Source organism: Monodelphis domestica, chromosome 1, assembly GCF_027887165.1.
Source record: "Monodelphis domestica isolate mMonDom1 chromosome 1, mMonDom1.pri, whole genome shotgun sequence".
Classification (NCBI taxonomy): Eukaryota; Metazoa; Chordata; class Mammalia; order Didelphimorphia; family Didelphidae; genus Monodelphis; species Monodelphis domestica.
In genome coordinates this window covers 614,269,602-614,295,726 of record NC_077227.1, presented here as the reverse complement: position 1 = coordinate 614,295,726, position 26,125 = coordinate 614,269,602, and the positions used below count along the sequence as shown (strand labels likewise).

The following is a 26,125-nucleotide window of genomic DNA, read 5'->3' as shown; positions in this document are numbered from 1 at the left end:
TATCTTTACCTTTACTTAGGTAGGCAGCAGATTGGTAAAGAACTTTCTAGCATTAGCAGAGACAATCAAACATCAAATCAATATCAAATAACTTCATGTTTATCTCCTATTGTTCAGATCTCATTAGCAAGAATCATACTAATCTATTACTACAATTTATTAGTTCAAGAGACAAGTCAAATCTCTAGTCAAAAACAGCTAGATAGTTCTGAGAGCAGCTGCACAATTAACACAAACACAAAATCTGAGGTAAGCAGGGGCCCTCCGGGAATTGTGTCCCCAACTCCTTGAGTCTATTAATTTTTTTTAACTATCCCACAAACTTCTTTGGGTAGTAGCTAGGTGGTTCAATGGATAGAGCCAGGACTATTAGATAGGAAGTAGGTCCTGGGTTCAAATCTGGTCTCAGCTACTTCCTAGCTATGTGACTGTGGGCAAGTCACTTAACCCCAAATACCTAGTCTTTACTGCTTTTCTGTCTTGGAACCAACACTTAGTATTAATTCTAAGACAGAAAATAAGAGTTTAAAAATTTTTTACCAATATTTGGGCACACATTAACATGTAAGCATGTTAATACTGTGGGTATATAGGGAAGAGGAGATTTGGAATTAGTTTTTAAATTGTAGCAAATGTGGCCCTAATTTTTAAGCTTACAGTCTAATTCAATGGTTACAGCCAACTGCATTTCTACCATGGCAAAATAAATTTGAAATAATTGGTCCAGGTCTAACATACTTACAAATAAAATTTATACAATAGTTATTATATAGTTATTCTTAATCTTATTTTCAGTTTTCCAAACCTAACTAAATTCACTCTATCATCATCATCTAATGAATGGCTATAATGGTTCAAGAAAGCATTTGGACAGAGAGATTCAAAGATGAACAGGACATGGTACCTGCTTATAAGGACATAATCTGGGGAGATAAGACATATACGCAAATATAAGAATACAAAACCTGAGTGATCGATGATATGAAAAAATGCTATGAAGGTTCAGCGGAAAGAAAGATCACTTCCAAATGAGTGGAAGGTATGATGAGGGGAAAACTTCATGAGTTTTGAGTGTTTACTTAGCAATTTAATAAGTGAATATCCCAAAGTAGGACAAGTAGGACATCCCATGTTTAGGGAATGGCATAAGAAAAGGCCAAAAAGCAAAAAAGTATGAGATGATTGTGGAACAATGAATAAATAGTCCAGCTGTATTGGTATATGTGGTCTGTGAATAGGTATAGTGAGAGAAGATTAAACAGGTAGACTGAAGCCAGACTAGTACAGCTCTAATTGCTAGGCTTATAGGAGTCTGGATTTTTATCTGGCAAGCAATGGGAAACCACAATCAGAACTGTGCATCAAGAAAACTGTTCTATCACTAGTAAGTAAGATAGCTTGGATAAGAGAGTCTAAAAATGGGATTCTAATTACAGTCCAGGTATAAAGTATAGAGTTATAACAACAGGGAGGGGCAGTTTTAAGAGACACTAAAGTAAAACAGGACTTGGCAATAATGTGAAGATGAAGGAAGAAACAAAAAAATGACTAAAAAGTTTTAAATATGACACAGACATTCACAGAAATGGAAAAGTCACAAAGAGTAAATTTGGGGGATGGCAATCAGTGGTTACATGTTAAGTGAATTGCTAGAAGACATCAAGGCAGTGATTTCCAGTAGGCAGTTCGAAGTATATATGTGAAACTAAGAAAGCTGGTCAGAACTGAGATGATATATTTATGTAAGATACGGAGAAAAATAGAGGAATCAGAGAAAGATCAAATGTAGGAAGAGAACTAGGAAAGGAGAATATTATATATGAAGCCAACAAAAAGAGACTAGAAATGGAAGGGATGATAAAGTATTAAATATGGAGAAGGAAAGATGAAGAACACCAAAGTGTTTCCTGAAGCTCTGTCCTTGGCCCTCTGCCCCTCCCATAGTCCTTATTTTCATTTAGAACTTTTGGTGGGTTTTGTACAATACAGTGAAAAAAAGTAGTTATAGAATAATTATGCCACTTAATGACAGGGCAAAAGCTCTTATACGTGACTGCCTCAATTAACAAGGACAGAACAAAGAAAGCACTCCTTTAGCTTATGAGATGAAAGGTGGTCTCTCCAGATAAGGCTGTATTCATATCTTAGCTATGCTCCTTTGTGACACCAGATAATTCACCCACACACACCCCAGAAAGTTTTCTCCTCTATGAAATATTTCTACTCTATGAAGTGAAGGAATTAGATGAGATGAGCTCATCCTCTCCACCGGTAACTTTTTAATGATTCTATCAATGAATAAATAACAATAAACAACATTCCTGTATAGCCAGTAGTCACTGGTTATATTCTCTGTACCTATTACCAGGCCTCTCAATAAACCAGAAACCACCCTCCCAAATACTACACTTACGCTTCTAGTTCTTGCTTCATTTTTGCAAATTCCTCTTTTGTCATAGAGCCTTCACCTTCTCCCAGTTTCTGCATTTTCTCTCTGGGGCCATCAAAGTCAGGCTTTGTAGGAGCAGGTGGTATCTATATTCAACACAATATTCATAAAGACTCTTGACTATGGTATTAAAGAAGATCTTTTAAGAAATGCTATTTTAGGTCATATTTAAAGATTCAATTTTCCTTTCTGTATTTTACTGTCAGTCAGTTCTAGAACAAGAATGGGCAATATTTAGAAGCAGAAGAAAAGCAGCAGTAGCTCCCAATGGGATGATGGCATGCCAATAGCCAGGCAAGAATCACTGTATCCCTCTTTTCCATGAGTAACTTGGACAAAAGTCTATGGGATCTTCCTACCACATATGACTCCTCTTTCCCCCCCCCAATACCATTAATATTTAACTGTAACACTTTTTCAGTGTGTATGAAGGAAAGTGAGATGGGAGAATTTCTGTTCTAGACCAGCACTAAGATTTACTTACTTTAGTCCTTCAAACTTTAATTAAAAAGAAAATCTATCTGTCTTTATTCACTTGAATATTGAAGCCAGCTGGCAGATTATTGACAGTAATAGAAGATGGGCCCCCACAGACCCATCAGCAATGTATATGCTGCTTTAACATCAGCTTAAATAGGCATTTAAAACTCCTAGGGTTCAATATTTCCAAAACTGTAGCTATCACTGAATCAGCATTAAAACCAGGATTGGTTTCTAGTCTTCAAACAAAGGGACTTCATGGGAATGTTTTGTTTTGTTTTTTAAAGAACATTTAAGCTTCAGCTAAGTGGACAATCCATGTTCAAGGTTTAACTGCCAGCTAGGATTAAATTGTCTATTAGGATTTTTAGGCTGAGGTTAAGTATCCTTTTAAACATCAAAGCCACAATTCATAGATTCAAATAACAAAAGTTAAGTAGAACAGAGACTATAGCTCAGGCCTAAATTTTTACTTGAGCAGAGACTGCTACAATAAATGTTATGAAGAATCTTTCCCATTCTATTATAATAATAAAACTAAAGACCAATATTTGTGGCTGGCTTGGGTTGTAAAAATCCTTAATCTAATGGGTTCATGCTAAACAAAGGCTAAGGAACAAAACAAAACAAACTTCAGATAAACAACATTACTGAACTACTTTCAGTCTGTAACCAATTGTACATTAAGTAAAGTCAAAGGCCAAGGGAAGAAATAATGCTTATTTTATAACTTTGGTGGCATTTTGCAAAATCACAAACATCTGAATGGTTTTGTCAGTAGTATCTCATACATAGTTAAATGGAAAAATAATCATTTAGTTATAAAAAGGCAAAATAAAATGTAGCTGAATTAAAGAAAATGTCATTTTAAGCAAAGCAAGCAATAATTGAAAAAGGAAAGCTCTTAGTAGAACAATTTGCCTCTTTAAAGCCAAGGCTCTTACGATGAGTCCTGCATATTCTTCGGTTTCAATAAGTGTATCATGTAGCCACACAAAGTCTTCATGCTGTCTTGTAACAGAAAACTCTGGACTCTGAAAAACGGAGAGGGTAGTCTATAAAGGAAGAAAAGGAGTTGAGAGGTAACGATCAATTTAAAGTAAATATAGACCATCAACTATAGTGTGCCATCTTTCCTTTACCAATAATGCAATAAAATTCATGCATCTTTCCCTATCAAAAAAGGACAAAACGAATATAATCTAGCACTATAATTTTTCTTTTCACCCCCCCCCACTTCTATATATAAAATTACCTTTGTATGCACTGTGAACTTGACTTTATCTCTTTCACTCAGGGCATCAGGGATGTCAATCTGGAGAGAAGGATCGACATTCAGGTCCACAGATACAGATCTCAGCTAGAAAACAAAGAATTAATCATTTCTAAGACATATTGTTGCAAATGGAGCTGTCTTTATTCCAAATAACTTTCCATAATGATTGCACTAAATCATGTCACCGCAATGTTGATCTCCCAATTACTTTTGTTTTCTTTGCCAAGTTGTTGGATGTGGGATGGAACATCAAACTATTTTGATTTTTGAGTTCTCTTATTAGTGATTTGGGAAATTCTTTCACAAAGTTGTTAATTGCTTTAAGTTCTCTTGAAAAATGTTTATACCCTCTAACTTCTTCTCTACTGTACAATGGCAAAACTGCAGTTATTTAATATGCATTTCTGTTATCCTCGATTTGGAACATATTTTTTAAACATATGCCATTTTTAAGAACTGTGGGAAGATAAGCAAATTTAAACAAGTTAAAAAAAACAAAGAAAAGTCAAAACTGTACTAAAATATTCAAGCAGCAAAGAAATGAGAGCAAAGTGGGTGTTCACTGACTGGGGGATGGCTCAAAAAAGGGTGATAATAGGAATGTAAGGAATTCCTAAAAATATGGAAAGACAAATTCTTGTAAACTGTAGAACAATATGCACAATGACAATGGCATAAAAGAATCACTAAAAAGAAACTAAACTTCAAATAAACTTTTTTTGGTCTTAAAGAAATGCTTTTCAGTATATGGGATGGCTCCCTGAGAGGTATGAGAAAAGAAAATGGAGGAAATTACGGTAATGTGAAACTAAAACATATCAACAGAAACTCATCAGAAAAAAAGGTTACCTTGGTAAGCAGTCATCTGCAGAGAGGCTAGTTGAATAGCCTAGGTAAGAAAAGAGGGTCCAGAACAGAAATGTGGGGAACACAAGCAGCAGGTGAATGAAAATTCAGCAAAGGAGGCAGAGAAGAAGCAGTTACACAGTCTTTGTAAGACCCCAGAGGATATAGGCTACTTCCTGTTCCAGAGTTTGTTTTTCTTATGTGAACTGGAGCACAACAGCCAAACCACATGGAAAAAATACAGTGCAGGTTATGTCACACCCAATTCTACATGACACTGAGTTTACAAGTCACAGATTTTAGATACCGGAGTATAAAGTAAAAGTATCTTTGAACAACCTAAAGCGGTGGTTCTCAACCTTTCTAATGCCGTGACTCCGCAATACAGTTCCTCATGTTGCAGTGACCCCAACCCAAAAAATTATCTTGGTGGCTACTTCAAAACTGTAATTTTGCTACAGTTATGATTCAGAATGTAAATACCTGATATGTATTATGTATTCTCATTGCTACAAATTGAGAGGTTGAGAACCACTGACCTAAAGCCTAATGGAAAAAGATATGAACACTGAATAACATGAAGTTTCTTTAGTTAAAATTTTAAAGGGCTATATATACATAATTTTTATAACTGAAAATCAAAATCTTAATTTCAACTCTAGAAGCTTACCACTTTAAATGCTTTGTGATACTTCTCTTTTCTACTAAGTCAATTTAGCTTTGAAGTGGCAGAAACCAAAGACTAAGTGACATACAAAGTAAGAGCTAAGTATAGGTATGGAATGCAAACTATTAAGTGTATATATATATATATATAGTAAGAAAAGGAGTCTATCTTTGAAAAGGGGAAAGCAAGGATAGGATTGAGTCAACTTTTACAGAATTCTAGTTATAGGAAGCAAGTAGCCTATTGGCATTCTGATTAAGAAAACTAGAAACACTAGATGAGAAAGTTGGCTTTGGATGAAGGAGACTAGAAAGTAGCAAGTTGGGGGAGTTCTCAGGAACTTCTTGATAAAGAGATCAATGAGGATCTATAAAAGGCTTAAGAAGGGGGCAGCTGGGTAGCTCAGTGAATTGAGAGCCAGGCCTAGAGATGGGAGGTCCTAGGTTCAAATCTGGCCTCAGATACTTCCCAGTTGTGTGACCCTGGGCAAGTCACTTGACCCCCATTGCCTAACCCTTACCACTCTTCTGCCTTGGAGCCAATACACAGTATTGACTTCAAGACAGAAGGTAAGGGTTTAAAAAAAAATTTAAAAAGGCTTAAGAATCAAGATCTGGGGACAGCTGGGTAGCTCAGTGGATTGAGAGCCAGGCCTAAAGATGGGAGGTCCTAGGTTCAAATCTGGCCCCAGACACTTCCCAGCTGTGTGACCCTAGGCAAGTCACTTGACCCCCATTGCCTAGCCCTTACCACTCTTCTGCCTTGGAACCAATACACAGTATTGACTCCAAGATGGAAGGTAAGGGTTTAAAAAAAAAAAAGAATCAAGATCTGGGAAGAAATCAAAACTAGCAATAATCATATGAAAAAATGTTCTAAATCTTTTTGATTAGAGAAATGCAAATTAAAATAACTCTGAGGTAACACCTCATACCTATTAGACTGGCCAATATGACAGTAAAGAAATATGATAAATGTTGGAGGGGATGTGGCAAAATTGGGACACTAATGCATTGCTGGTGGAGTTGTGAAGTGATGCAACAATTCTGGAGGACAATTTGGAATAAGGCCCAAAGGGCTATAAAAGAATGCATACCCTTTGATCCAGAAATACCACTATTAAGTGTGTATCTCAGAGATTTTTTTTTTAAATGGGAAAGGGACTGTTTGTACAAAAAGATTTATAGCTCCTCTTTTTGTGGTGGTAAAGAATTAGAAACTAAAGGGATGTCCACCAACTGGAGAATGGCTGAACAAACTGCTGAATATGATGGTGAAGGAAAACTATTGTGCTCTAAGGAATCATGAACAGAATGATTTCAGAAAGAGCTAGAAAGACCTATGTGAACTGATATGGAGTGAATTAAGCAGAACCAGGAGATCATTATACACAGTAACTGCAATACTGTGGAATGATCAAATGTGATGAGACTTTGCTACTAACAGCAATGCAATGATTCAGAACAATTCTGAAGGACGTTAAGAAAAAGAAAGCTATCCACCTCCAGAGAAAGAATTGTTGAGAGTAGGAATGCAGATAAAAGCATGATTTATCACTAGTTTATTTGGGTATGTTTTGGGGATTTGGTTTTATGAGATTATTCACTTACAAAAATGAATATGGAAATTAAAAACAAAAACAAAGAACAGAGATCTGATAATCACAGAATGTGACACCATAAGAAAAAAGTACAAGAGTAAATTCCGAAACAGTCTTAAAAGAGGGAAGATGATCATTCCACTCAGAAAGTATTCTACATCTCACTCTTCTCTCAATCTATCCATCTTTCTTTCCTTAGTTCTAGTCCCTTTAGGAAGAAAGGGAAAAAAAGCAGCTCCTCTCTATTCCTGTCTTGTCCAGGTACAATTCTCTCTCCAAATTCTACTGAATTATCTCTTCTCCCCTTCATAGTCAAACTTCTAGAAAAATATGGTTTATACTCACTGCCTTCACTTTCTCATCTCAGATTCATTTTTGCCTTCTAAATTCATCAACTGAGGGGGTAGCTAGGTAGCTCAGTGGATTGAGAGCCAGGCCTAGAAACAGTAGGTCCTGGGTTCAAATCTGACCTCAGACACTCCCCAGCTGTGTGACCCTGGACAAGTCACTTAACCCTCATTGCCAGCCCTTACCACTCGTCTGCCTTGGAGCCAATGCACAGTATTGACTCCAAGACGGTAGGTAAGGGCTCAAAAAATAAATAAATTCATCAACTGAAACCAATGATCCATTAGTTGTCAAATTTGATAGTCTTTCCTCTCCTTATCTTATCTTGCTCTCTCCTCCAGTTTTCCTTATACTGTTCTCTGACCTATCAAGATTCTTCTCAGTGTCCTTTGTTGGATCATCCTCCTTGATTTTGTACTCCAGAGAGGTATGTCCCAGGCACTCTCATCATTTTCTTTCTCTTCACTCAATGGAACTCATAAGCTCCCATGGGTGCAGCTATCACTTCTTTGCAGATGATTCCCAGATCTACACAGAGATAGATAGATCCAGAACCTGTTCTCAAGCTCCAGAACAAGATCACCAACTGACCACTAAACTCCAGTGGAGTGACTAACAGCCATTTCAAATTCCATGTTTGAAATTGAACTCATCTTTTCCCCAAAACTACTTTCCCCCTTCTTAAATTTCCTGTGTCTAAATTACCATTCTTCCACTCAGGTTCCCTGAGCTTCCCTTGACTCCTCATGTCCTGTGTCCAAACAGTTGTGAAGTCTTGTTATTTCTCTCTCTGCATTCTCACTCACATCCCGCTCCTCCACTGACATCACACCCTCACAATAACTTCCTCTTTGCTCTCGTCTCTTTTCCAAGTCATCCTTCATACAGCTAACAAATTAATATTCCTAAAAGCAGAGACTCAACCAAGTTACTCCCCACTTAAAAAGTTCCAGCTCTAAAGGTTTCCTGTTGTCTACAAGATAAAAATATAAACACCTCTGTATAGTTGTTTTTCTCTGTATGGTTTTTAAGGGCTTTTCCAATCTGGCTCCAGCCTGCCTTCCAGGATTGCTGCACATTATTCTCACAGTCTACATTCCAAATGGCCTCCCTAATTCTTAGTACATGACATCCCATCTTCCAAATCTAGTGTCACCCAGGCGGCACTGTACCCAGTCCCTGAAATGTACTCCCTCCCTCACTTCTACCTTCAAAAATGTCTAACTTCCTTCAAATCTCAACTCAAGCATCATCTTTATGAGGCCTCTTCTGGTACGGTAGTTGCTCATGCCCTTCCCCTGGAAATTGCCTTGTCTATATTTTGAATCTAGAAGCTAAGCTATTTCAGAGTATGAAAGTAGGTGCCATTTCATTTTTGTCTCTATCTCCAGCACCTAACATAGTACCTAGAACACATCAAATAACAACAGCTTATTAAGTAAATGAAATTATGAGAGTACCTTTATTCTGTTGTATTTATGAGAAATGAGAAATATTATCTGTCCATTTATAAATTCCTAAAGGAAAGCTAGGTGGTTCAGTGAGTTAAGAGTGCTGGGCCTGAAGTCAGGAAGGCTTATCTTCCTAAATTCAAATTTGGCCCCAGCCACTTCTTAGCTGTATGAACTTTGGTAAGTTAATTAACTGTTTGCCTCAGTTTTCTCATCTGTAAAATGAGTTGGAGAAGGAAATAGCAAACTACTTCAGTATCTTTACCAAGAAAACCCAAAATGGGGTTGTGAAGTGGACATGCCTGGAATCACTAAATAACAAAAGCAATCATGTAGACAAGAGATTATACCAGTTCCATCTGGCCCCAAATGGCAGAAACTAAGAGCAGTGGGTGAACATTGAAGAGGCAAATTTTGGCTCAAAATAAGAAAAAAACTTCCTAATAATTATAGCTGTCTAAAAGTTGAATGGGCTGCCTCAACAAATACTGAGTATCTCATCTTTGGAGGTAAAGGGTGACCTGATAATTGCTTGTGGGATATGCCATAGAGGGAATGTCATATGATTTGAAATCCCTTCTAATTCAGATGTCATAATCTATTCATCTCTCTCCCCTTCACTATTCTAATTTCTAATTCAGTGGTTTAGTGAGACAGAAAAATATATACATACATATATAAGGTATGAGAGTAAACGAAGTAAATCTTTATTAAGCAATTCTTTTAGATGACCTAAAAACTAAGGAACATATCTTAATGCATCTAACAAGTTTTTCTGGCAAGGAAGCTTACTTAGTTACAATTTACAGCAGATATCTTATTCTAATACTGCCAAATTTCCTTAATCAATATTTGCTCTAGTACCCTAATTTTTAACAAAAACTTCAACAACCAACTTCAGGATTAGAAATAACAGTCCTGGATATGTCTCCTCTGGTTTCCTTTATTTTGGGATGAATTCTGGTTTACTCCTAGCTATTTCACAGGTTTGGCATAAATTTCATTGCCATCATATGACTCTGTCATATGGTCACCTGATTTTTGATAGTAACTTCCTGAGGAATGAAGATAAAGCTAAAGAGGTCAGAGATCTTTTCATTTGTCACAGCTGATTCTAGCATAGGCATTCTTTGAATAACACTTCCTTCCTCTTTAAGAGGAATGGCTGTTTATGGAAGTGCATTATTCAAAAAAATTCAAGTCAGCACATATACACAGAATGTTCAAATTTCAAGGAAGGACTATGTTACACGAAGCTTTTTACTTCAGCATAGGGGACTGAGGTATCTATGTTTCCTGATAGCTTAAAGAAACTGAGGCAAATAGTTAAGAGACAACAAATATTCTTGCTGGAAGTGAGTACCACAAAATTAATGACTAAGTTTGGCCCCCCAAAAAAGCTGAGATGACACTATCCATTGCCTATTTGTAGAGGCCAGAAATCAAGGGTGTGGAACACTGCTTATTACGTGATACTTTTTTGATGTGTTGGTTAGTTTTGCAAAAAAAAAAAATTGTGAAGAACAGTTCTCTGGGAGGGGGTGACGGGTCATATGGTAGGAATTGCAGGTAATATAAAAACAAGATATAAACAAAAATTTATCTTGAAAATATAAACGAAATGATTTAGAATCAAATTATTCAGATTCAAACCTTCTACATTATACCAAATAGGAATAAGTTACAGGATAGTGAGGTTAGGCCTACTGACCTATTATGTTATGTGCTGATTAATTGGGTTTTAAAAAAAATATAGCTGAACTATCAAGCAAGCTATGTTACAAGATGAAGCAGGCTAAATTTGAAGTCAGAGTCAAAGTCAGAGAATTACTGATCTACATCTGTCTTAATACAGATTCAAGTTCAAATGCCAAAAGCTTAATACAAGGAAACATGGAGCCCACAAGACAGTAATGCAAGTCAGCTTTATTAAGGGGAGATAAACAAAGGAGCAGTCCAGGAAGATGAAATAGGGAAGTCCTGCCTGTTGGGGTCCAGGAGTTAAGTGCCCCTTAACCCCTAGGGAATCCCAAGGGAATCTCCTTAAACCAGTGAAATCTGGAGGATTTATAGTGTTCTTACCTGGTTCTTACCTGGTAAGCACTTGGGAGAAAGGAGAGAGAAGACTAGATCTGGGAACTATTCAAGGAGAGGACTCCCTGGAGCTTGGAGACCAAATACTGTTGGTCCCAAGTCTAGGATGGGTGACTCAGGGTTTAGAGCTTACTGTACGATTCTTCCTTTTACCTGGGTAAAAAGGCTACTGTGGTCATACTACAAAAGGTCAAAAACTATAATTCAATACAACCCAACTCAAAATCTAAGTCTTCAAATGTCCTTTCATAAGGTCTCAGGATTGGCCTATACTTTCACCTCACCAAATTCTACTCTCAAAGGCTCAAAGATTGCTAATAAGATTCACTGACACTTGAACAAAAGATTGTATGATGGTGAAAAGGAGTTGGAGGTGAAATTCAAGTCCCAGGTCAGCTAGATGGTGCAGTAAATAGAGGACCAGACTTGCAGTCAGGAAGACTTGAGTTCAAATCCAGGTCTCAGATGAACAAGGTCATGTCACTTAATTTTGCTTCTCTTAATTTCCTCATCTGTAAAATGAGATGGAGAAAGAAATGGCAAACAACTCAGTATCTTTGCCAACAAAACCCCAAATGAGGTCAAAGAGTCAGACATGACTGAAATAACTGAACACAAAATCCAGACCCTGCTACTTACTGCCTATGTTGTTACTAAATTTCACTTAGCTACTCTGACTTCAGTTTCCTCTTCTATAAAAATGAGGTGGTCTAGTAGATGATCAAGATCCCTTCCGACTCCAAATCTTTTGGAAGTAGAACAATTTTGCTCTTCAGATGGTCTCTTAAACCATCTACACCAAGCAACAGAACACTAACAACTTCATATTTATGTAGCACTTTAAATTTTGTTTATAAAGTTCTTTTCTCAAAACAATCCTGTCAAATTAAGTAATGCAAACAAATATTATGACCTACCTCCACTTTATAGGAAAGAAAACTGAGGCTCAGAGACATAAGTGATTTACATTAGATTATGTCAACATAGAAAAGTTAATTATTAGCAAGAAATTTTGAATGCAGGCCCAGATTTTCTACCTCAGAATCACAATCTCAGAAGTCCTCAATTAGAAGAGATGTCTAAGGCCAAACATTCAAGTCACACCCTTGACACCAGCATTTCTTAAAGGAAGTTTAGGTGGAACTGAAATCTGCCTCGATGCAATTACTGGCCCTTGTTCCCAGCTCTGCCTTCTAAAGCCAAGCAGAGCAAGTCTAGTATTTCGACAGCTCTGTAACTACTTAGCCTGTCATCAAATTTTCTCTTTTCCAAGCTAAATTATATCTAGCTATTTCAACCCTTCTTCATTTTGTAATCCTAAAGTTCTTCTGGACCCATTCCAATTCTCTTTCCTTGACACTGAAAATAACAGCAGGTCTTCCTAAAATGTATCTTCTAGAATTAAAAATGCATAATCTTCTAAATGGGATGTGATCTAGCCACAATGCAAGGGAACCATCACCTTTTCACTCTAGAAAATCCTCTAATTTACTCTAGATCTTCTTACAAGAATAAACCTAAAAATATAAAACTATTATGACAAAGACTTTCCCCCCCTGGGTTATAATATCTTTTTAGTTATATTTCCTTGATTCCATCTTGGGCATCTTAAAAAAAAAAACAAAAAAACTAAACAGACTCTTAATCACAAGTCAGACACAAAGGCATGCATGACATGTTAGTGATGGGATACCTCTATTAATCATATATCTGAAGGAACTCCACCAAAAGTAGAATGGCTAATATCTTAATGATAATTTCATCCTTCAAAAGGTAAAAATACTAAATATGGGAAAAGTCTAAACAATGAAGGACTAAATGCTTTCTCTTTTGGGGAGAGAGGTTTGAAATGACTGTAGAATCTTAGAATCTTAAAGAAAAAATTAGGAAAAAAAAGAAAAAAGAAAAAATGAACCCTAAATGGCCTAAAATCCTAAAGTGGAAGGAAGATGAGGAGAAATGAGAAGACATTAAATGAAATTCTGAAGACATTAAAAGACAAATAAATAGGTTGAGGAAAAAGGTAAATTAGTCAAGAGACCAATGTGGATGCACAGAGAAATCAAAATTTTAAAAGCTTTAAGAGCAGGTAACATGAGATGAACAAAAAATATAGAACAAGGGGGCAGCTGGGTTGCACAGTGGATTGTGTCATAGTATTGGTTCCAAGACAGAAGGTAATGGTTAAAAAAAAAAAATAGAACAAGACTATAAGGTGTCCAACACATTGAAGCACAAAATGGCAAGAAAATGCAAGAACAAAAATGAGGTTTTCAGGGAAAAAACTGAATGAGGCAAAAGGAGAATTACAAAAAGGATAAGAGCATTGTTCAAGGCAACTGAAATGATAAAGAGACAAGGAAAAAGAAGAAAAATGTTCAACTATTTTGCTTCAGGGTTGTTTTTTTTTTCTGTCAAGGAAAATACTTTAAGCTATAAAGGACAGAATTTAAATTGTTCCTTAATAAAAACTTTGATATCCAAGTAGGGAAAGATGGTAAGGGAAGCACCTACCTGCCCTTCATGAGGTCAGGTTATTTGTTCCTAGCATAAACAATAACCAGTGTGATAAAAAAAAACAAAACTAGACAATGTGGCTTAAGACATTATCAGATCACCTTTTTTAAAAAATCATGAAGTAGAGAAATGGCCAGAAGACTGGGAAAAAGTAAGATTAAATAAAAAATATTTTTAAAAAGAACAGAACTGGCTACAATTCCACACCAGCTGCCTTGAACAGGAAGGAAGGTCCCTCCTTTATCAGCCATTTCATCAGCCTTCTGGGTTCCTAATCCATCAAGTATTACAACACATACTCCATCTCCCAACTTTGAGTATTTTCACTATATATCCCCCATGCATTGAATGCTCTAATTCCATTTCCTAGCCTCTTTCAAGTCTCAGCTTAAATTACATCTTCTGCAAGGAACCTACCTTGGTCCTTCCAATTTATCCTGTATATATATTTTGTCTGTACATATTTGTTTGTATGTTATATCTCCCACAGAACAGGACCTATTTGTTCTTTGCCTTCCTTTGTATCCCCAGATCTATGAATAGGAATTGGAAATTAGAACAGAGTAGGTGATAATTTAACAAATGCTGGTTGACCTGTCGCTACACTACAGGTTAATGAACCCAATTGGTTTTTATTCCTGGTAACATTCTAAGATAACTATGCACTGCTCTTCCTAGTTTTCGAAACTGTTGAAATAAATTCAGCAAATTCACAGTTGGGAAATCTTCAACCCTAGTTTTGAGAACATATTTACAACAATGAAGGGGGAAAAAAGCTGACATTTCATCAGAATACTTTATGACCCAAAATCATAGGAGGCTGACTCATACTGTAGCACAGATATGTATGTCAACATCCCACTAGCCAGGGAAAATTCTAAGGGTTCTCTTACAGCATTTTCACTTATAAAATTTTATGGTTCTTTAAAAAGCATGATCTGCAAGTAGTATCTGACATGGGAAGAAGATAGGGGGTGGAGGGAAATCTCTGTGAAATACATCTCCCTTTAAGGTATGATGACAAAGTAGAAAGGAAGAAGGATTAACAATGACAGATCTCAAACTACTCAAAGCAGTATTAATCATTAAAACTATTTAGTACTGACTAAAAAATAGAAAAGTTAATCACTGGAACTGATTAGATACACAAACACTACAGTTGCATAGAGCTCAATAAACCTAGACCTCAACAACTATCAGGGTTAAGAATTCACAATTCAAACAGAACTCTGGGATAACTATCAAAAAAAGCAACCAGGCAGAAACAAAGTAAAGACCAACACATCATACTATATACTAAGCCAAGTAACAAATGGATATATGGGTGTCTGTGAGGGTCAAATCACAAAGTTAGAGAAGGAAAGAAAATAGCTTTTGCAACTACATACAGAGTTCATGTCCAAAACAAGGGATAGAAATGATCAGAAGATAAAAGATAATTGTGCTTAAATGAAATTTTAAAAATTAACAAAAAAATAGTCAAAATTAGAAAGAAAAGTTAATTTGGTAAAACATCTTTGCAATAAGTTTTTTCTAATAAGGCTCTCATTTACAAGATATAAGTTATTGGCTCTAATTTAAAAGTACAAGAGCCATTGCCCAAAAGTTAAATGGTCAAAGGGATAGGAAGAAATTCAAATAATCAACCATAATGCTACAAACACTAACAATAGCAGGCAAGTTAAAGCAATTGTGAATTTCTATCTCAGGCCATCAATATGACAAAAATGATTTTTTTTCCAAAGCCCTCACCTTCCATCTTAGAATCAATACTAGGTATAGGTTCTAAGGCACAAGAGTGGTAAGGGCTAGGCAATGGGGGTTAAGTGACTTGCCCAGGGTCACACAGCTGGGAAGTGTCTGAGGCCAGATTTGAACCCGGGACCTCCCCTCTCAAGGCCTGACTCTCAATCCACTGAGCTACCCCCAAAATGATTTTTATTAAAAGTAGTAGTAACTGTTTGGGGAGGGAGATAGTCATAATAATGCTCTGTTGATGTAGCTGTGAAATGGTACAGAAATTCTGAAAACAATTTTGAACTATGTCCCAAAAGTTACTAAACTGTGCATAGCCTTTGACTCAGTGATCCACACTAATAGGCTTATTCCCCTCAAAGAGTTCAAAGAAGGAACTCATGTGTAAAAATACTTATAGTAGCTGAATCTTTTTGCTTTAGTAAAGAATGGAAAACAAAGAAGGTGCCCAACAATTAGGAAATGTAAATGGAGTATTACTAGACTATAAAAATGATGAAAGTGATGGTTTCAGACAAACCTGAGAAGACTTGAATGAAATGATGAAGAACTTCAAGGTCACTCCTCTAACGCCTATGTATATCAATAGCATGGCATAGGGATTAGAGGAATGGCCTCGGAGAACTTTAGAAAGCCCTCAGTTCAAATCCTATTTCTGATACATGCTAGTTGTGTCACCACCAAGCATTTGATTAAATGCTTGCTATGTGGCAAGTCACCATGCTAAGCTCTGACAAAGAGCTCACATTTTAATTGGTGAGATAACAGGCAAAAAATTTAACATAAAGATATACACAGTATAAATGGAGAGTAACCTCAGGAGGATGCTAACAATAATCAAATGTTTGAACCCATTTGATTCTGTCCCAAACAGTTGAGACTCAGTTATAGATAAAACAGATGGAAGGAGGGCCTACACTGACAGAATCACAGGTCTGAGTGATGTTCCCCAGCATCTCCATTCCTAACCACATGTATACCATTTCTAATTTCACATTTTTCACATTTCACATTTTATGTGCTTAATATACACTTTATAGCACATGAAGGCCCTAAGAATGCATGTACTGCACCCATTTTATAGGTCTTAGTGTAGAATTTTAAAGGTGAAAATGATGGAACTTTGTGATGATTGTTTCTTTGTCTTTACCATATTATTTGCTAAATCTATGATTCATATATGTGGAGTCCTGGAAAATCAATTAGAGTTGTTTCTGTGGGAAAAAAAAATTTGCTTTACAATGATTTGGTTCTGTGAAAAGAAAGCTAAGCTTGTTTAGAAAAAACTTGGGTTTGAGGAATCTTAATCCTGCCTTCCTGGCAAGGCAGTCTCTCTGGGCTTTGGTTTCCCTTTTCAGTTAAATAGGTATAACACTTGCACTACACCTCCCTAAAAGGGTTGGGAGAAGTTTTATAAGACTTAAAATACTTTTTAAATGAAATAATATTCCATTATTAACAATACAATTTCAGAATGAATAGTATATTGAGGATGACCTGGGTTCCCATCCTCCCTCTGATTCTTAATAGCTATATAACTCTAGGCAAGTCAGTCTCTTACTGTCTCAGGCAAATTTCTAAGATTTTAATTAATAATAATGTGCCAGGCACCGTGCTAATGTGTCTTATAATTATCACCTTATTTGATATCTTCACAACAACCTTGAGAGATAGGTGTTTTTAACTGAGGCAAACGGAGACTAAGTGATTTGTCCAGAATCATACAACTAGAAAGTATCTGAGGCTCAATTTGAAGAGTTTCTACAAAGACACTCAAATTATATTTCCCAGGTTGCCAGAGAGAAAAAAAGTTAAAAATGTTTATGTCAATACTGCTTCTGTTTTTCACTATCAAGAGACATGTATTAAATTAAATTATATTCCTTAATTCTTAGAACATCAAAATTTCAGTTAAGACCTAAACTACATAAAGTGATCTGCATTTTACACTGTTACTATCAACTTTAACTTAGTTTTTAAAGATATACCCAAACTGAATAGCTGTACCAAAATCCCCTAGAAACCAAGAAAAATAATGCTTTTCCTTTTACTACCCCCTCTACAACAACTTATAATTTAAAAGACAACTTTTAAATTTAGCAGTTGGGAAATTTTATTATAACCTTACTAAAGCAGAATAACAAGGAACTAACTTATGGCAGTACTTCAGGAACCATTCTTAACCTACTACTGCATGTTTATGTTCTCATGATTTAATCTTCTGACCCCTTTATTTGCTGAAAGTGCCTTCCTTAAAGATACTCTCCTCCAATCTCTTTGTTCTAAATATGGAGAACAATTCCTCTACAAGTACAAACTTGCCCCAAATTAGTTACTGAGTTAATAGCAGAGATGGCACTAGAATTGAGTTGTTCTTGACTAGTAATCCAATACTCTCTCATCAAACTCTCTAACCATTTTCCCTCCATTAATCAGCAAGCAATTATTAAGAGCATACTATGAGTGAATTGAGAGCCAGGCCTAGAAACAGGAGGTCCTGGGTTCAAATATGACTTCAGACACTTCCCAGCTGTGTGACCCCGGGCAAGTCACTTAACCCCCATTGCCTAGCCCTTACCTAGCCAATACACAGTACTGACTCCAAGACAGAAGGTAAGGGTTAAAAAAAAAAAGAGCATACTATGTCTAGGTATAGATACAAACATTTTTAAAAATCTTCCCTCAGGAAGTTTTACATTTTAGCTCTATCAGTGGATCAGTAGCATCCAAAGGTATAACCTAGGCCTGTTGTGGGCATTAAGGATCCAAGATTTATAAACCCACATCAGCAAAACAATGACCATTATATGTCCATCATTCATAGCAACTGATGAGTTTATCAAAGAAACAGCTCAAAGTCTGCAGCATGTGATCAGACACCAGTCATTCGTCTTGGTAAGATGGGACCCCAAATAATGGGGTTTCACCTCTGCTAACTCCATCTCTTCCTACTAGTAAGACCACCACACACACCTGCCATCCACAGTAGAACACTGCAAGTCTGGAGGGTATCTGGAGGTTACATAACTCAAGAGTTCCTAGAACAGGAACTCAGAGCTGTAGGAAGGGCAGAGCAGCACACTCAGAGAATGGATAAACTTCATCATCATTTCACATATGCTGCAAGCCAAGGACACAAATTCAGGTGTAGAACAGATCAAAGAACAGATGCCCTGGAATGTGCTCAGCCAAAAATTACTTCACCTGCTATGGAAGGTATTCTGGTTTAAATTCTTTCCTAAAGGATCATAGAGCTAGATCTGCAAAAAGCCCAGTCTTTTATTCCAATGATTTCATTTTACAAATAAGGAAAACTAAATGCCCAGGGAACTTCAGTGACTTACCCCACATCATAAAGATAATAAAAAGCACAGCTGGGATCTGAACACATGTCTTTCAACTCACAATAAGGCACTCTTTTCCCTATTCTAAGAAAAGGACACAATACTGGTCATTCCTGGAAGATTCTACCTCTAACCATCTACTAGCTTAATGACCACCCACAGTCAAGTCACTTAACCTAAGTCTCAGTTTCTTCATCTACAGAAAAGGGATAACAACAATGCCAATAGTACCTAATTCACAGGATTATTTACATGACTAAATGTGAATGTTTAAGTGTTATTGTAGAACTTAAAGCATTTTGTCACTTATCTCCTCCCTTCTTTAATCAAAAATATTTTCACTTTAATGTCTTAAAAAAACACCCTCTGTCTTAGAATATTGTGAATTGGTTTCAAGGCAGAAGAGTGTCCTGGGCCAGGCTACATGTGCCTTGCCCAGGGTCACACAGCTAAGGAAGTCTCAAGACAGATTTGAGAACCTCCTATCTTGAGACTTGATTCTCAATCCACTGAGCTACCTAGCTGTCTCTCACTATAACTTTCAACTGGTTACCCACCCTGGCCCTAATGTACCTAAGGTATAGCTAAATTCCAATTACTTACATCCATATTGAATCATGCTGATGTTTTATTAACTTCAGAATAGAATAATTTAAAAAAATGTTAATACCATCTCTGCTTAAGCTGTTTCTTTGTATAATTACTTATCAATAAATAGACCTGGTGTTGGAGTCCACAAGTTCAACTACTACCTCAGAAAGCATTCCTTTTTAAAACTGGAAGAATTTTAACACATAGATGTTGATGCAAGAATTTTTGTTTATTTGTTTGGAAAACACTAGCCAAGAGACTGGGCAAGTCATTTAACCTCTTTTCAGGCTTAGTTTCCCTCAACAGTAAAATCGAAAAAATGACATTCATAGAGAAGTAGTGAGGATCAAATAAGATAATGTATGTAAAGTGCTTTGCCAACCTTAAAAGTCCCACGTGAAGGCCAGCTAGTATTACTGCTCCCTCTAATTCTAGACCAGCAGATAGCATCCTATAATAGGAGGCTTGAGATTCTCTTTAAAATTTAAAACATGTAAATGACTACCACATTTCCTCTAGGACACATACAGTCCAATCCAAAGTTAATTATACAATATATACAACAAGATATTGTATCAAGGGTAAGTGATGAAATGATAAAACATAGTCTAGATCCCCAAGGAGTTAGCTAGCATTCTATGAAAGCTTAGAGGAGCTGGGTTTCCAACCACAGAACTGGACCTTAAGCAAGTCCCTTGATCTCTGAGGCCCCTTTTAGTAGTTCAATAATTCTATGATTACCATACTAGTAGCAAAGGTGAGTAAAAGGAGCAATCAGGAACAAGTAAGTGGTTCCTGTATTGGTCTCCACCCAGAAAGGCTTCATTTGTAATCATACTTAAATGCAAAAAGAAAGATGCCAAAATCATATTATGCAGCTATAATAAAAAATTGACTGGCAATGTTCATCAAAAGGAATTAACTACCCTCCTGAAACAATGAAGACTCTTGTGTGACATTCTGCATTTATAAGCTCCTTTTTGTCTTCCTCTTTATTTAATTCAGAACTGGTTTCACTATTTCCCCAGGGTGACATTTAGGGTGGGTCTCAACAGTAAGCTGTAACTCAATTATTGGTCTGAGGCAGCTGTGGAGTACATAGGAAGAATAGTGAGACAGTTCTGACCCCAGGGAAGAGAGAGGTCTTAAAATTCCCTTAACTTAACTGCTCAAATAATTTGCTTAAAATCACAAATTATGGGATTTTGTTTCTTCAACTAGAAAGTTAAATGGTAAAATATTTTACTAGAGGTCCCCTCCAGCTCTAATATTTTATAAGTCTAAACTCACTAAAAAATAAACATTTAAGAGATTCCACTTTAAAGTTATTTAAAAGGATAAGCAAAGCAAGTTGTTTTCTTATACTTATCTTCCTAGTCTAAATAGCTAAATATGACAACCCAAAAGTGATGAGTTTGAAAGGAAAACAAGAAAGCATTCCCTTGTAAAACTGGAAAGATTTTAACACATTAAGAGATGTTGATGCAAGAAATTTTTTGATGAAAACACTTATTCTGTAGAATCAAGTAGACCCCCCCCCAAAAAAACTTCTTAAGCAAAACTAACCATGCAAAAGAACTTCAGAATTCACAAACTGGCAGGCAAGATTTTTACTAAGAGAAAATTATGCTGTCATGGTTCAAATCCTAGCAGTGCTACAATATTACCTATGAGTCATTTAGCCCACCTGAGCCTCAGTTTCCTCATCAGAAGACTCCAAAGGTTCCTATCAGTTCTAACTCTAACCTACTTTTCATCCTTTCAATTTAATTTCATGTAGTTCATTTGGCTCTATATTCACAAACCATCTCCCCCCCCCCCCACAATCTTAATGTGGAAAAATGTTAAAATTATTTTTAGTTACACAGAAAGCCATCATTTTCTTGACCAAATTCTAGGTTAGACAAAAAAAAAAAACACCACACACATACACACTCACACACTTCACTCATCACAAAGCTCCAATGATGATTTTGCTTCATTGATGTGCTCATCTCCATTATTTCAAACTTTATTTTATTTGAAACATTATTTCACAGGATTGCATATTTAAGTTTCTAGTAAAAAAAAAAAACAACAGATATTATTACAATACTCATTTATCAACTTCTGAGAACTTGCAAGACAAGAAACTATTACTGCTAGTCCAGGGATCTTTATTGGCATAGACTCTGGCAGTATAGTCAAGTCTACAGATTCCTGAGAATGATGTTTATAAAGACATGAAATAAAACAAGAGAAAATTACAAAGGAAAACAATTACAATAAAATATAATAAAAAAAAAATTTTAAATCAGACCTCAAGTCAACATCTTCTGTGCTAATTTTACATCTATAATGAGCCTTATATTAGAAATTCTGGAAGCCTAGGCAAAAAATAATGAATGTTCTTTTGATATATAATTTGCCTATGGCTCCATCAATAATCTGAATTTTTAAATATCTGACAAATCATTTAATATGCAATTTTTGGGATGGAATACATAAAGTATTTTTAAAAAAATAAAAGATAGGGAAAGCCCAGCAATACAAGCAAATATATACAAAGAGGAATGATGTATGATTTGGCAAGGTAGTCTAAAAATAACATCTGGAATCAGAGGAAAAGGGTTTTAATCTCAACTTCACTATTCTATACAAGTGACCTTAGGCAAATCATAACATTTTTATACCTCAGTTTCCTCATCTGTAAAATTGAGATTCAATACAATTTAACATGCATCTACTTTTTATGGATGGTGCCTAGCCATAGTGAAGTGCTTAAATTCTTGACTAATGACAGCACTGAGTATACAAAAAAAAAAACCTCACCCTCAAGAAATTTATACTCTACCCATGAGATAAATATATGCACAGATCAGTAAAAACAAAAATAAGGGGAGGTAGGAGATTCAGAAAAGGTCTCTAGAATTAAGTTTGGCAAGAAACTAGAGGTTTTCGCCAGCAAAGATAGAGAGAACATTCCAGGAAGAGAGGACATGTGAAGCAGAATATCAAATCTGGAGAACAGAAAATAGGTTAATTTGGACTTGGAACACCTAACATACGGAGTACTAAAGTGAAACAAGCCTGGAAAAGAAGGCTGGAGCCAGACAGAAAAAAGGCTTCAAGCTTTTTTCCAAACCCAGCTCCTCTAAGCCTTTATAGAATGCTAGCTAACTCCTTGGGGATCTAGACTATGTTTTATCTTTTCATCACTTACCCTTGATACAATATCTTGTTGTATATATTATATAATTAACTTTGGATTGGACTGATAAGTAATCAAGCTGGGAATTTGCATTTTATCCCAAAGAGGGAATTGTTAAAGATTCTAGAACAGGAAAGTGACATAGTAAGATCTACCTATCCTTTAGGAAGATTATTTTGGTAGTATATGAATGGCAGAATAGAAAGTGGAAAGGGTAGAATCAGGGAGACTGACTAAAAAATTGCAATAGTTCAAGTGTCAAACTCAGTACTGATTATAAGAGAGGTTAAAAAAAGGGAGGGGAGAGGAAGGAAGAATGTCAAGTCTTGGCTATACCTCAACAATTTGTTCTGACCTCTTCCCTTTCTACTGCTAATTACTTAGACTGGTGATGGTGAACCTATGGTACATGGGCTGAAGACAACAAAGACCTCTCTTCTGGTACATCACCAGCAAATCTGCTCCCTTCCCCCTTTCCACCCCTCCATGAGCAGAGCACTCAGGCTACTCTCTCCTTTTCTCCCTCCCCAATCTCAGACTGGGGGCTACAGCTGGGGGGGGGGGGGGGGTCACCTTTCCCTCCATGGGCCCAGCCCTACCCCCTAAAAGATCTCCACTTTCTTCCTTCCTCCCCCCACCCTCAGCCCTCAAAGGCTAACTGCACTCCCTCCACCTCCATATGGATCATAGCCCAATAGGCAGGTAAGGCTAGATTCAACATGGGTCCCAGGGCACTAGGAGGAAGCTTCCCCAGGACCAGCCTATATCAGCAAAGGGTGGGGAAAGGAGGGGAAGTGGTGTCTGAGGCAGTATAGGTACAACACTGGGTCCCTAAAAAGTTCTAAAAGGCTTGCCATCACTCACCTAGATCTTAAGCAGCCATTTTCCCACTTATTCTCACTGAGAGGAAAAACTGTCATCTTTTATGAATTAGATTCTGAATTCAGTCCTGAAGTCTTGTCTTCATATTTTTTCCCTTACATAGTTTATTGGGCTTTTATTTAGGGGGAGGAGGGAAGAAAGATACCAGTAGAAGAAAGCTAACTAGATTTTTTTTCCCCAATTAGTTTAAGGGCAGATTACAGAGCTACAAAGATAATCCCAGAAACCTAAGGAATCCCTCAAGATAGAATCCTAAAGTGGCAGCCCCACAAAGCAAAAGAACCTGCTCCAAATTACTTCAAATGTCTAGTTTCCTGGAAAACCAGACATGCAAGGAGGTTAACAAGAAAAAAAAAAAGACCTCTTGGGCAGGACAGGGGAATCAAATAAATGTAAGATTCCTACAGTACACATCTCAGTATTTCTCACTGCAGTAGTACTGTCTATAAGGTATCTTTATAATAGGACTACCATGGTAATTTAATTTTCTTTCATAACATTTTCTTGAAATGTCAGCAAAGAATTTTAACAAAATATGAAACAATTTAATATATTTTCCTATTACAGTTTTAATATAATTATATATTACATAATATAATATATACTATATACTATAGATTGAGCTTAAGGACTAGAGATTTCAATTTTAAATGAACTCTTACTGCAAAATAACCTTTAACATTTATTTAAATTACTATTAAGAACTGGTGTTTAAATTAGTAAAGTTTCTAGAGCACCAATATACTTTTATCTTGTTTTACCTTCACAACAACCCTAAGAATAACTATGAGTGAATATGGGTCTTATCCCACATTTTAGAAAGTAGGAAACTGAAGCTAAAGTTAAGTGATTAGGAAATATCCAAAAGAGGATTCAAAATCCAGGTTTCTAATGGCAAATCTAGCACTATTAACTTTTTGTTCACCTCAAGGAGAAAGTTTAAAACATAGCACTTAATCCTGGAATTTCTAATTGCTTGTAGGGGCCAATTTTTATGAGACAAATCACTAATATACAATACAACCTATGGGGTCCGCCCAAAGACCAGTATAGATTTGATGCATTTTTATACAATAGTTTATTATGTAGGATCCTTTTTCTAGTTCTTTGTTGTAATGAGGATAACATTTCAGCAACATGTCTTAATGTTTGAAGCAAGTACAAGAAAGCAAAAAAAAAATAAGATGTTAGCTTAAAAGTTTCAAGTTAAGATAGCTCCATTCTCCCTATGCAATCTACTTGGTAACACTTGTATAGGAGATATAGTTAAATAGAAACAAAAGTTGTTGGGATCATCTTATACCCATATCCCAAGACCATTAGGAAAAGCAAAAACAGTGAAACAGTGTTTCACTCCCTAAAAGCCAGTTAGTCTCTTTATAAGGGGGGGGGGGTTATGGAGGGGGGAACAGGGAATAGAACTCTGAACACTTCTAAGAGCAAAAGGGAGAATAGGATAAACAGGAAATAGAAAATCCGAGGAATGTTGCACAGTCAGCTAAACCTTCCCCTCCCAGTCTTTCACAAAAATGACAAAGTAGTTTTCTTCCGATATAAGGCATTTTAAAAAGCATCTCCTTACTAGAATCCTTGAGCTTAACAACTTTTGCCTCAAGAGAATAGTAATGAGAGGAGGGAAAAGAAAAAAGGAAATACAGAAAAAGCAAGTTGGTGCCAAAATATCTGCCCTCGACTATATATGGCCTATTTTAATGCAATATCAAGAAAAATCAATGAAGTATTTATTTTAACCCTTCCTCTCACACCCTCATACAAAAGACCAGTTTATTACACCTACTTCACACACACATATGCAAAATGTACCCCAAACCAAGATCCCTGCTGCACAAAGTAGCATTTCACTAACTCATTCATGAAACAATGACCCTCTTGTTGAAATAATCAAGCTCTGTTTCATCTGGGCCAAAAAGCCATGTTAAAAATGCAGGAACCTGACCAATGAGATCAAATTTGCTCAATAATTCATAGAATACGAACTAATGGAAAATATGGTCACTACTTATTAAAAGAAAATCTCCACTTAGTGGAATTTATCAATTCTGATTCCCTTTCAAATACTCGCCTAACAAAATTAAAAAGACTTTTAATAGTTTGTGAGATTACAACCAAATATTCTTAAAATTCTACTAAATCAAAATTGCAGGTAATCCAAAGGGTAATGAATAGAAAAGATGCAAGACTTCAGCAAATGGAAGTAACACAAAAGTCATCATCAAAGACATGACTTTAAAGAGATAAACTGATTAAGCAAGAATGAGTGGGAAAATGCCAACCCAAATTCCCCTCTTGTATTTTAGAGATAGTCTTCAGTGTATGGAATTAATATTCATGTAAATTTAAGAAGATACAACAAAGAATCACAAATTAAGAGAATGGGGAAGAGCAGTTTCGATTATATGCCAGCAGACTTGTATATCCCTCATAATGGGTAGGAGAGGTAAAGAGTAAGAGAATTTGGAACTGAAAAAAAAAATTTTTTAATTAAATTGTAGACTTAAAGAATCATATGCCTCTGGAACAGTGAATGCACATGTTGACTAAAAATACTTAATCCAAAATACCCAGGACTTTGCATATTGCACCCACGTACAACAGTCACACTTTGATCTGGAAG

General features: G+C 36.2%; 1 protein-coding gene and 2 non-coding genes across 6 annotated transcripts in view; all 3 read right to left on the bottom strand.

Moving 5' to 3' along the window:
- The window catches only part of SNX5 (sorting nexin 5), a 42,358-nt gene that overhangs the window by 14,222 nt on the left and 2,011 nt on the right, over positions 1 to 26,125 (bottom strand). For 2 of the 4 annotated variants that reach the window (XM_007476649.3, XM_007476650.3), the window contains 3 exons: positions 4,185 to 4,289; positions 3,874 to 3,984; positions 2,414 to 2,535 (listed from right to left, as the gene is read on the bottom strand). In XM_007476649.3, coding sequence (XP_007476711.1) covers positions 2,414 to 2,535; positions 3,874 to 3,984; positions 4,185 to 4,289 — 338 coding nt within the window. Of the gene's footprint in view, positions 1 to 2,413; positions 2,536 to 3,850; positions 3,985 to 4,184; positions 4,290 to 11,543; positions 11,724 to 26,125 lie in introns of those variants that run through there. The other 2 variants (XM_056813853.1, XM_007476651.3) reach the window with 2 other exon arrangements.
- MIR7259 (microRNA mir-7259) lies at positions 16,040 to 16,097 on the bottom strand. Its single transcript, NR_127446.1, has one exon. It is a non-coding gene; the product is annotated as a microRNA mir-7259 (primary transcript).
- On the bottom strand, positions 18,352 to 18,598 carry LOC130456748 (small nucleolar RNA SNORD17). Its single transcript, XR_008915792.1, has one exon. It is a non-coding gene; the product is annotated as a small nucleolar RNA SNORD17 (small nucleolar RNA).